This window comes from Aquarana catesbeiana, linkage group LG08 (genome assembly GCF_042186555.1).
Source record: "Aquarana catesbeiana isolate 2022-GZ linkage group LG08, ASM4218655v1, whole genome shotgun sequence".
NCBI lineage: Eukaryota > Metazoa > Chordata > Amphibia > Anura > Ranidae > Aquarana > Aquarana catesbeiana.
In genome coordinates this window covers 77364161-77376403 of record NC_133331.1, presented here as the reverse complement: position 1 = coordinate 77376403, position 12243 = coordinate 77364161, and the positions used below count along the sequence as shown (strand labels likewise).

Genomic DNA, 12243 nt, shown 5'->3' with positions numbered 1-12243 from the left:
GAAGAGGTTATTATTGTAAAATTGCTGATATGCTGCAGATCTATTCTTTGATATTAGATAGTGGAACATGAAGGGTATTTATGAAGGGATCTCACAAGCAGCCCAAGATTAATAGATTTGTAGCAGACAACACGACAGAAAAGATCATATGACAAAGGCCAGATGTCAAAGTCCAGAGAACGGACATTACCAGGTCTAGCAAACAGTACACAACATTAAGAAACCGGTTTACAAGGCTCCAATTGTATGAAGTTGTTGACTTTCAGTTGATATAAATGACTGCTCATTGCATTCAAAAAGAAGGAAAGTCTTACTTCCATTGATGAGATGGGTGTCATTGATGCGACCAATCACGGTGTCCGGGGAGTCTGCTTTGGATTGCACCAGTCCTGCATATGTGTTTGTGCTGGCATTGACCTGGCCACATATTACAAATGTATATTTGTAGGAATCACCATCTTCATTAACGTTGGTCTGAAAACTAGATGCAGAAAGTTACAATTTGTTTAGTAGTGCCAGCACTTCTGAGCATGTCACAAGTGAACTTGACATTTTAACAAACTCAGTCCGATATATTAATGCTAATAAAAGCCTTCATTTCATTCAATGTCCTCCAAAAGAAAAAAAACAAAAATGCAATCATTCTTTTGGGTTGATATTAGTGAGAGCTTTTCTCCCTTGCTTTAGGTTTTATCGCTATATGATGCTATAATTCCACCAAGAAGGCCACAATCAAGTCTCTGTCACAGTGCCCCTCATATTTAAAGTTCTCCAACCCAGACTTTCAATACACAGGGGCCAATGCGACCCAGTATGGGAGAAATTACAATTCTTCACTTCAAACTTCAATAAATGAGATCTGATGCTACTTAGTCCATTTGTATCGCTTTAGCTGTAGTGGGGGCCTTCCAAAACAGTCTGCACCTTAGAAAGCTCCTGCTTGCTCTCCATATAAAATTAAAGTATCTTTAAAGCCTTGGTCCCCAGTGGAAAGCCAAAAAAGTTCCTCTGGCACTAGCTACCTCTCAAAGCACATACTCCAGCCATCTGTCTGTTTGTAGAGGTTTCCATTTTAAAGTTGAAGGATAAGTTCACCTTTGGGAATGTTACACCCCATTTCTAGGGTGGGGGCATGTAGCATGTTCCTGCAGCTCTCCCCCTGACAGCAGGCCGGGGATCCTCATCCCACACTCGCTGTCGCTATTTGAAAAGGATGCTGTTGAGCCCCCCACAGCCGAGTCATTCGTTTCACAGAGATCTTTGAGGCTGACAGCTTGTAGTTCTCAATGTTCTGCAAGGGCACTGGTGAGCCATCTTATAGTCCATTGAGCTTCCCAGACTGAAGTAATGATCTGCCTATACCAGAAATACGGGCAGACAGCTACAATGACAGTCTGTAGGAGCCGGACATTGCCCATCCAATCTGCTGATCGCTGGAACAATACTTTACATTTTCTAAGAAAACAAAATAGTAAATGCCTATTTTTTTACCAGCGAAAAATCTGAACTTATTCTATAATAATGGTAACTGACAGCACAACATACTGTGTTAAGAGGAGACCAGACACAGAGTAGATATACAGATAAGATAAGGATAAAGATAAAGAGCTAAAGATAAAAAGATAAAGATAAGATAGTTTCTTTTTTTCTCATTGTAAAATTTACAATGAGATTACAGGAACTGCATCATCTAGCTTACCTACTGAACTTGATATACATTTTGCAACAGATGCCAACTTTATGAGCTAATTGCCTAATCATAAAACTACTGACTATAACCCCCACCACTTCTAGCCTGCACATACACACAGCTGCATGTGGAATCAGTAAGGCCTCATTCACACAAGGGGGAATAATGCATAAACCCATGAAGGGCTAGGTTTACCTGCATGGGAATGCACAGGTGTTTTGTGCATACCCATGCAGGCTATCCTATTGATGTCAATGTAACACAGAGACTGCATGGACACAGGTGCTGCTCCTGATTTGTGCAAGTGCACGGTCCTGAGCCCACGATATCTACTTTCAGGACCGTGCACTTGCAGATGTCAGATTGAGAGCAGCATCTGTGTAACTGCTGCATTCCAATTGACATCCATGGGACTGCCTACATGTGAATGCAGGTTAAACACGGCCCTACACAGGCGTATGCTTTAGTACAAGTGTGAACAAGGCCTTACAAAGTAGTATCTGAATATGAGAGATTTCGTAATTTAACTCTTCCCTTACAACCTGAACCAGAAGTGGTCACATTTGTTCCGGTTAAATACAGCGACTGCGGTATATACTGGGCATCTATTGTTAATACAGAGCTTGTCTATTCAGGTAGCGTTTATCGAACGGAATGCTTTAGTAATAAAGGACAGAGTGGGAGATTGAGAATATATAAGTGATGTGTTTTTATGTTTTATCGTGCTATGAGGAAGGCTGTATTAGATGAAACACATTAGCATTGTGTACACTGTCATCCCCTATGTAGCCAAAGTTCAATAAGAAGAGTACACCGAGTTGCTGGCTTTATTTGCTATGGATTGAACATTTATCTCTATGCACTGGGGTCAACATACTAGAACTGGAGAGTGCAAAATCAAGTGCACCTGGGCATAGAAACCAATCAGCTTCCAGGTTTTATCGTCAAAGCTTAACTGAACAAGCTGAAATTAGAAGCCGATTGGCTACCATGTACGGCTGCACTAGACTTTGCACTCTCCATTTTTAGTAAATCAACCCCAATGTGTCAGAGAAAGATATAGTGGTAGGAGGAGACAATAGTCATCTATATACACCTGCAATATAGTGCACCGGACAGGCCAGAAAAGAGGAGAAGCACAGGAAACAGGTCCTCTTCTCCAGCCAGGAACTTACAAAGTGCATGTCTTTACCACATTTTCTTGACAAAGTGGAGATGAGAGAAATGCCAGCCATGAGGCTGATTTCCAAAAGCCAAAATGCCTGTTCACATTGCAAGGGGATTTTCACTTAGCTTAGTGAATGAAAATTCACTTTGCAAAAAATACACAATCACATAAAAAGGAAAAAAAAATGATATATATATTTTTGCTTGTATGCGATTGGATGATGGAAGTCAGCAGAGCTTCTACTCACAAAGTGAAAAGTCCAAATCAAAGTGAAGAGACTCTTTGGCTCTCCTAATCAGCTCCCATAGGTAAAAGCCATTAGCCAATCCATAAAAAACAGAGGAAGGAAATAGTGTTGCTCACAGAAACCTCTGTACAACAACACTCCTCAATGCCAGGGTATGAAATCTACAATTTGCTTAGTTCCTTGGGGAAAGGCACTGCTTTTACACATTCCATATATTCAATATAATTACATCTTATTCTTCAGTGGAGCCAGTCTTTGGAGGAGAGCTTGTTCTTTTGCTGACTTCTTGTCTCCACCGCTCAGTATGCAGTCATTCACAACCGGGTTGTCAGCAATGGCTGATACAACTACTATGCAGAGACACCACAATGGTGCGTACATCCTGTAAGAAGAAGAAGAAGAAAAAAAAAAAAACTGTTAACTGGGTTGTAGGCAAACAGAAAGCTACTTTTATTAGCAATAGTTGCCTGCAAAATCCGAGATCAGGTGTTGTATTTGTATGAATCACCAGCTATGTAATAAGCAGAATGTACCCGGCAGCAATCTGTCACCAGCTCTCAGAATGCCGAATGTAAACTTAGAGAGATTCTGCTGCTGCTGTACACAAGAGGCCTCTATGATCTACACTGGGACATTATCCAGAATACATATATGTGCCCAAATACACATGGGAACCGTGCCTGCCAGGAGAACACTGTCATTACTGCTATCGGCTATAGCTGCTGGCAACAATCACATGCTATAGCAATCAGACATGCTGGTGGTAACCAAGGCAATCAATGGATCAACATGGATACAACAGCCTGCCTACAGATGAATTTAATCTCAGCCAGTCCTTACTGAACCAGCCGAAATTCGAACCATCTATGGCCGGGTTAAAGTGGTTGTAAGCCTCAGACATGAAATATGAACAAAATATATCCCTCTATTGTGTGTACTTGTCTCAATGCAGAACACGAAGTGTAATTTCTTTTTGCTGCTTCATTCCTCTGCTATCAGCAGGAGTCACTTTTGACACCAAGAGAAAAATGGCGACAGGGGAGGAGGAACCTCCAGCTGACTGATAGGTAGGGGTAGGGGGGGGGGGGGGGGGGTGGGGGTGTGTGTGTGTGTGTGTGTGTGTGTGTGTGTGTGTGTGTGTGTGTGTGTGTGTGTGTGTGTGTGTGTGTGTGTGTGTGTGTGTGTGTTGGGGGGAATCTTTCCCTTCAATCAGCTGTAAAATCTCTCCTCACTGAGCGCCGCACAGTGCAACTTTAGCCCTCCACCCCTTTTTTTCCTTAACTCTCAGACAAGCATCATCCAACGCATAGACAAGGCAATCTGCCTTACCTCCTAATAGTTCAGTTCACAGCAACGCTTTGGTGTGTGCTAAAAGAAAGTAGGCCATGCAGTACCTTTTTCAGCACAGCATTTTGCAATGCACTACACCGTATTGCAACCCCCTGCAATACATAAAAGATACCGGAAACGTCATTATGTGACATTCCAACAAAGTAAACCATGTAATGTGTCATTACAATGCATCTTCTTGCGTTTTTATAACAGCGCACTGTATACCGTCACCATTGATGTAAATGCACCCTGAACGGCCACTGGGGGACATTTATCAAGCAAATCAGCAACATAATTAGATGCAAATCATTCTCTCATTTATTAAAGTCTATGCAAAAGTTTTCCTGCGTATTGGGTAACAATGCGCCTGAAATCTTGGGCAGCAAACAGACTTGTATCCCGAACAATTTCTCTGGCAGGTGTGGCCACAATCTTTCTTGGCCTACCTGACTTTGGTATCAAGAGATACTCTTTATAAAAAGTTCCATTACCTTGCTACGCAGGTCTTTTGACAGTTCTTTTCTGCTCCCCATGGCTCAGTATTTAGCCTGCTCAGTGCATCCATGTGAGAGCTAAAAAAACTAATTGACTATTTATACACAAAAAGCCACAGATGTGGGAAATTAACCTTTAGTTGCCATTTTAACCTGCGAGTGGCACCTTGTGTGTCTGTACCAAGGCCAAAATATTTAGGGGATGTAAACTTTTAATCAGGGCCATTTGGGTGATTTCTGTTATTATAAATGTAAAAAAAAGGAGCTAATAGGAGCGATAACAAATGGCTTCATGTGATCACTATCCTTAAATAAACGGTTTTCGGCATGATCAGTCATATTCTCAATATCAATGCCAAAATTCCACAATTTCTGCCAGGGGAGGCAAACTTGAGCATGACTGTATATAACCTTGTAGCTCTGACATCACTGTTCTTGCTGTACATAGCCCGTGCAGATCTTTAGGAGGGACCCGTAGGCTCCACCCACTACAGGCTGCCTGAAAACAGAAGGGGGGGGATACAAGGCCAGTCACTGTGCACAAGGAGAGAGAGAGCAGCAGTGACCGGTCTTTACTATAGGAAGCTCCGGCAAGGATTCACATTGGGTTACTGCACAGATTTGGAAGAAATAGACAAAGCACATCGAGATTTACGCAAGAATTCACATGCCGAATGTATTTCGACAATATCTGCTCATCTCAAAAGCCAAGTTTAGTTTTTGACAAAAAATAAATAAATAAATGTACACATTTTTGCAGGTGTAAAAAAAAAAAAAATAGGATTTTTTAAAACAGCTTACCTGTAAAATCCTTTTCTTTCGAAGGACATCACGGGACACAGAGCCACAGTAATTACTGATGGGTTATATAGGTATCACTGGTGATTGGACACTGGCACACCCTATCAGGAAGTTCAACCCCCTATATAATCCCTCCCCCTTGCAGGGATACCTCAGTTTTGTAGCCAAGCAATATAGTGTATTAGAAGAGGGGTGGGACCTCTGTGTCCCGTGATGTCCTTCGAAAGAAAAGGATTTTACAGGTAAGCGGTTTTAAAAAATCCTATTTTCTTTCTCGAACATCACGGGACACAGAGCCACAGTAATTACTGATGGGATGTCCCAGAGCAATGCTACCTGAGGGGGGGGAACCACGACCAAGTAGGGTGCAATCAGACCTGAGGACCCTGTACTGCTGCCTGCAGCACACTACGCCCAAAGGCGATATCCTCATGCCTTCTCACATCCACCTGATAGAATCTGGTGAATGTATGAACTGAAGACCAGGTTGCGGCCTTGCAGATTTGAGCCATAGAGGCCCGGTGATGCACTGCCCAAGAAGCACCAATAGCCCTTGTGGAATGTGCCCTGATCTGAAACGGAGGAATCTTCTGTTTCAAACCGTAAGCTTGAATGATCAACTGTCGAATCCATTTAGAAATGGTAGCTTTTGACGCTGCCTGTCCTCTATTGGGACCCTCTGGCAGCACAAACAAAACATCCGTCTTGCGGATCTGAGTAGTTGCCCCTAGATAGGCCTTAACTGCTCTTACTACATCCAACGAATGTAGAGATCTCTCTTCCGGAGAACAGGGATCTGGAAAAAAGGAAGGTAGAACAATGTCTTGGTTTAAATGAAAATCAGAAACCACCTTCGGTAAAAAACTAGGATGAGGGCGTAGTACCACTCTATCCTTGTGTATAATCAAATAAGGCTCCTTACAGGAAAGAGCTGCTAATTCTGATACTCTTCTAGCAGAAGAGATGGCCACCAGAAAAATTAATTTCCTTGTCAACAAGACCAAAGGAATCTGACTTATTGGTTCAAAAGGCCGTTTCTGTAACACAGCCAGGACCAAATTCAAGTCCCAGGGGTTTAGGGGCACTTTAACCGGAGGATTAAGACGCATCACCCCCTGCATAAAGTTTCGGACCAAAGAATGCGAAGCAAGTGGCCGCTGAAATAATACTGATAAAGCAGAGACCTGGCCCTTGATGGTACTCAAGGCCAGCTTCATCTCTAATCCCATCTGTAGAAAATCAAGGATTCTACCTATGACATATTTCCTGGGATGCCAACCTCTGGATTCACACCAGGTTATATAAGCTTTCCAGACTCTATGATAAATCATCCTGGAAGCTGGCTTCCTTGCATTAATCAAGGTAGATATGACAGGACCTGAGAGCCCACGACTCTTCAGAACGTGGGTCTCAATAGCCAAACCGTCAAATTTAGCGTTTGTAAGGCAGGATGGAACACTGGACCTTGAGATAACAGGTCTGGGCGTTCCGGTAGTGTCCACGGGGAACCTACCGTCATCCTTACTATTTCTGCATACCAAGTCCTTCTGGGCCAAGCGGGGGCCACCAGAAGTACCGACTTCCTTTCCTGCCTGATCCTGCGAAGGAGTCGTGGTAGTAGCAGAATAGGCGGGAATGCGTAAAATCAGTGAGAACCGATGCCACGGGATCACCAACGCATCCGTCCCGCATGCAAGAGGATCTTTTGTCCTTGCCACAAATCTGTCTATCTTTTTGTTGAATCGGGATGCAAAGAGATCTACATCTGGAACCCCCCATCTTTGGCATATGGCCCAAAAGACATCGGGATGCAGAGACCATTCCCCTGGAAGTAACTGCTGGCGACTTCGATAGTCCGCCTGCCAATTCTCTATTCCCGGGATGAAAACTGCCGATATGCATGCCACATGCATCTCTGCCCAGACTAAGATCTGGTTCACCTCTTTTTGAGCAGCTCGGCTCCGGGTGCCTCCCTGATGATTGACATAAGCCACTGCTGTGGCATTGTCGGACTGGATCCTGACCGGACAACCCTGTAGCCTGATAGTCCAGGCTTTTAGAGCTAGATGTATCGCCCGGATCTCCAGAATGTTGATGGGTAAGGTCCTCTCTGTCTTGGACCATACTCCTTGGACCGCAGCCTGTTCCAGAACTGCTCCCCAACCTGACAGACTGGCATCTGTTGTTACCACCGTCCAGGTAACCGGTAGAAAGGATTTCCCCTTCTGCAGGTTTTCAGGTATGAGCCACCAATTGAGGCTCTGACGCACCGCATGCGACAGATGCATCGGAAAGTCTAATGCCTGAACCTTCTTGTTCCAGGTCGACAGAATACTGTGTTGCAGCATTCTTGAGTGAAACTGAGCATAGGGAACTGCTTCGAATGAAGACACCATCTTCCCTAGTAGCCTCATACAAAGGCGGACTGAGGGACCCTTCTTGGTCCTTACTGTCAGAATCAGCTCTCTCAAAGCAGTGATCTTTGCCTGGGGTAGAAATATTTTCTCCTGGCTTGTATCTATAATCAGACCTAAATACTCCAGTCTTCTTACTGGTTTTAGGAAAGACTTTTCTAAGTTGAGGATCCAACCCAGGTGTTCTAGAAACCTGACCGTGGTCCTCAAGTTTCCATTCAAAGAGGCTACCGACCGGTCTATCAAGAGCAGGTCGTCTAGGTATGCTATGACCGCTATACCCTGAGCCCTTAATCTGGCCAGAGGAGGAGCCAAGATCTTTGTGAACACTCGAGGTGCAGTGGCTATCCCAAAGGGCAGAGCCATAAACTGGAAATGGCGCCCTCCTACCTCGAAGCGCAGAAACTTCTGATGAGCAGGAAAAATGGGCACATGCAGATATGCATCTCTGATGTCTATTGATGCCAGAAATTCTCCTCCCTGCAGGGTGGGAACTACTGTTCGAATTGATTCCATGCGGAAGGATTGAATCCTTAGGAATCGGTTCAGATCCCTTAAGTCCAAAATGGGCCTGACATCCCCATTTGGCTTTTGGACCGTAAAAAGGTTGGAATAGAAGCCCAATCCCTGGTCCTTTGCGGGAACTATCATAATGACCTCCTGCGACAAAAGTCGCTCTAACGCTAGAAGGAGCGACTGCTTCTTCTCTGGGTCTCTGGGAACATTTGATCTGAGGAACCGAGGAGAAGGGAATTCCTGAAACTCCAGCTTGTACCCTAAGGTTACCGTGGAGACTACCCATCTGTCCTGGAAGTCCTCCTGCCAGAGCTCTGAGAACTGTCGCAGTCTTCCCCCCACTCGAGTGAGCGGGGGCGCCCCCTCATGCAGAGGTCTTAGTGTTTTGCCTAGTAGGCTTCTTTCCCCAGGACTTCTTTTGTCCCTGGGGTTGACTCTTGTCTCTGGACCCCGATGGAGGCGGCCGTCGAGACTGCCTGGAGGCTGAAGCCCCCGGCGCTGGGGAAAGAGTCCGTTTGAAAGAGGGACGCTTACTCTTCTTTTTGACAGGTAAGAGAGTGCTTTTCCCACAAGAGATTCTCTTGATATAGTTATCCAAGTCCTCTCCAAACAACCTTGCACCACGAAATGGAAACCCAGCCAGTAGCTTCTTACATGGTGCTTCGGCTGACCAATTTTTCAACCATAGGATTCTACGTATATGCACCAACCCCGGTGAAAGACGGGAGGTTTGCACGATAGAATCTCTAATGGCGTCAACCACAAAGCATAAGGCCGCTGGAAGGTTAGCAAACCCCTGGGCCTGCTGTTCAGGTAATACTTTGATGACCTGCTTAACATGGTCTCTTAAGTATTGACAGACTCCAATCGCTGCTATTGCAGGTTGGGCCACTGATCCTGCTAAGGAGAAAACATCCTTCAATAGGGATTCCATCCTTTTATCTACAGGATCCCTGAGCATCTGAGCATTGTCTACAGGACAAGTCAGGCTATTATTTATGGAGGAAATGGCGGCATCAATAGCTGGTATTCCCCACATTTTAATAAACTTTTCTTCCATCGGATAAAGTGTTGAAAACTTTCTCGGCGGAAAAAAACGTTTGTCTGGGTGATCCCACTCAGAATAAATAAGCTTTTCAAGTAAAGTATGAACAGGAAAAGCATGTGCTGCTTGGAAAGGTTTCAGTGACCCCAAAGCAGAAGAGGATTCTTTAGCAGTTTCAGGTATGGGCAACTTAAATGTGGATCGGACCAATCCAGTGAGGATCTGCACTAAGACTTTCTCCTCTTGGGAAGTCGCAGAGGGTCCCTCTCCACCTGAATCCTCCAAAGAGGAATCATCCATCCCATCCCGATCCTCTGAAAGGGATTCATCTCCTTTATCCCAGAGCTCCTCTGTCTGAGGGTCTTGGGGAACAGAGGAAAGCCTAGTGCGTTTTCTTCCACTGAGTGAAGACGTAATCACGGCCATTAATCTTTCCTCTAGACCATTAATGGTTGAGGAAAAAACCTCTTGTGTAATATATACAGGGGCTGAAGTGCCAGAAGCAGGTGTAGCCCCTGACCCCGATGGCTCTCCCTGGCTAGCCGTCCCTGGCCCATCCTTAGGGGGGAAGGATGCTGCCGACAGGGGGCCCTCAGAACCTGAACGAGATCCCCTAGTGTCTCTGGTTCCTGGGGTGCTTGAACCTCTTCTACCCATAGTGCAAAGCAACAAGGTGTGAGGTATACAAATGAACACTGTCCGCTGAGCGATGTAGTCTGGCTAAAAGCCTTGCTACCCAATGCTCAGTCTGGTGTTACTTCAGTAAATGCTGCCTAGGAGAATGCCTGTGTCCCACCTTACATGCGACCGTCAGCTCTGTGTCTCTCAGAAGGCTGAGTGCACCTGTACAGAGTGCCTTTAATAGCCTGCAGCTGGCCTGAGTGGGAGTCTAAACACTCTGTGCTGACATCCCGCCCCCTCCTCTACCGCCCCCCCCCCCCCCTCGAGTTTTGAAAAAAACGAGCCCTTCCCGCACTGCTGACTCTCCTGTCATGCTCTGGAGAAAAGGCTGGGGATGGGGGGGGGGGGGGGGGAAGGAGGGAGACTGGTAACAAGATTTGCCTGAACGGCTATCTTCAGAGATGGTGGCCATTAGGCCACAGAGCCCGGGTGGTATAACCACTTTCTAGACCCCTGTGGCCCCTCTCTAGCCTGGGGGGGGGAACATTCAAACATGAGAAATCCCCCCATCCACCTTACCTGCTTGCAGCCTGCTTGATACGCTGGGACATACACAGCGATTACAACACCTGAGACAGACATTCAGCATGTGTAGGTTTGTGCTCTTGGCAGCCCCCGGTGGTCACAATAGGCATAGCATGCATTTACCTTAAAGGAGAAAAGCCACTAGAACTCAAAAATTCTGTGGAATCTCCTCTTACCTTATCCAGCCGCAGGGTGCCGTTTACACAGACCCAATCTTCACCTCTCACGGTGGGCTCCGTTTGAAAAAACCGTCAGAGACTGGGGCCCCCATCAGTAGGGGGATCCAACAGTTCTGGGACCGTAAAGCACCTCGCCAGAAATTAGGACGTTTAAAGCCATTTTCTGATCTGCGGGGTCCAGCTCTCTAAAAAGAGAAGCATTACGGGTAAAACCTCGTTTCTTCGGACACGAGGCCCGGGTACCATTCAATTCGGCCATGAAAAGACACTTTGAATGGATCCGGTTCGCCTGGCTTGCCCCAGTATAGGATCTTAGGATATTCCCTTTGGAGCTCAGCACAGGACATCTTTACACGTCCATCACCTAAGACACTGGCGTAAAAACTGAGGTATCCCTGCAAGGGGGAGGGATTATATAGGGGGTTGAACTTCCTGATAGGGTGTGCCAGTGTCCAATCACCAGTGATACCTATATAACCCATCAGTAATTACTGTGGCTCTGTGTCCCGTGATGTTCGAGAAAGAAATGAGCATTTAATTATTTTGTTCTTAGCCGCCTGCAGAGCATTGCACCCACAATCAACAGATCACCAGTGCAATGTCAGGTCCCTACACATTGCTCGGAGCTGATCAGTGTTCCAGCAGTTCCCTCAAACTACAAGTCTGTCTTCCACAGTATAGACGGGTCTTGTAGTTTTTTCATTCACAAGACACACCGACTAAAGGATAAAGGATCCCCTGTCTGCTGTCACAGGTTGGGGGGGGGGGGCGGGGGGCGGACAGCTGCATTAATATCAGGTTGCATGTTCCACCCTAAATAAGGTGCAACATGTGATATATTACCACAGGAAAACTTGTCCTTTAAAGCCGAGTTCCACGTGTTTTTTAGTTTATTAAAAGTCAGCAGCTACAAGTGTAGCTACTGACTTTTAATAAACACACTTACCTGTCCCACAGTCGAGCGATGAGGCCGCCCGGAGCCTCGCTCCTCTCCCTCTCCGCCGGTGATGTCATAGCAACTGTGGGCACCCGGCCGTGACAGCTTTCAGCTTCACGGCCGGTCAGGCTGTGCTCTGCTAGTGGCCAGGCAATCTTCTGGGACCTATGACGTGTCCCAGAAGATTGCAGAGAGGGAGGGGCTGCCTAGTGGG

General features: G+C 45.8%; 1 protein-coding gene across 1 annotated transcript in view; it reads right to left on the bottom strand.

The window, feature by feature from the left end:
* Positions 1–12243, bottom strand: part of LOC141105860 (cation-dependent mannose-6-phosphate receptor-like) — a 37239-nt gene that overhangs the window by 16338 nt on the left and 8658 nt on the right. Inside the window, exons 2-3 of the mRNA XM_073596006.1 lie at positions 3335–3487; positions 315–481 (exon numbers count right to left, since the gene is read on the bottom strand). Of these exons, the coding sequence (XP_073452107.1) occupies positions 315–481; positions 3335–3486 (319 nt within the window). The 5' untranslated portion in view covers position 3487. The remainder of the gene's footprint in view (positions 1–314; positions 482–3334; positions 3488–12243) is intronic.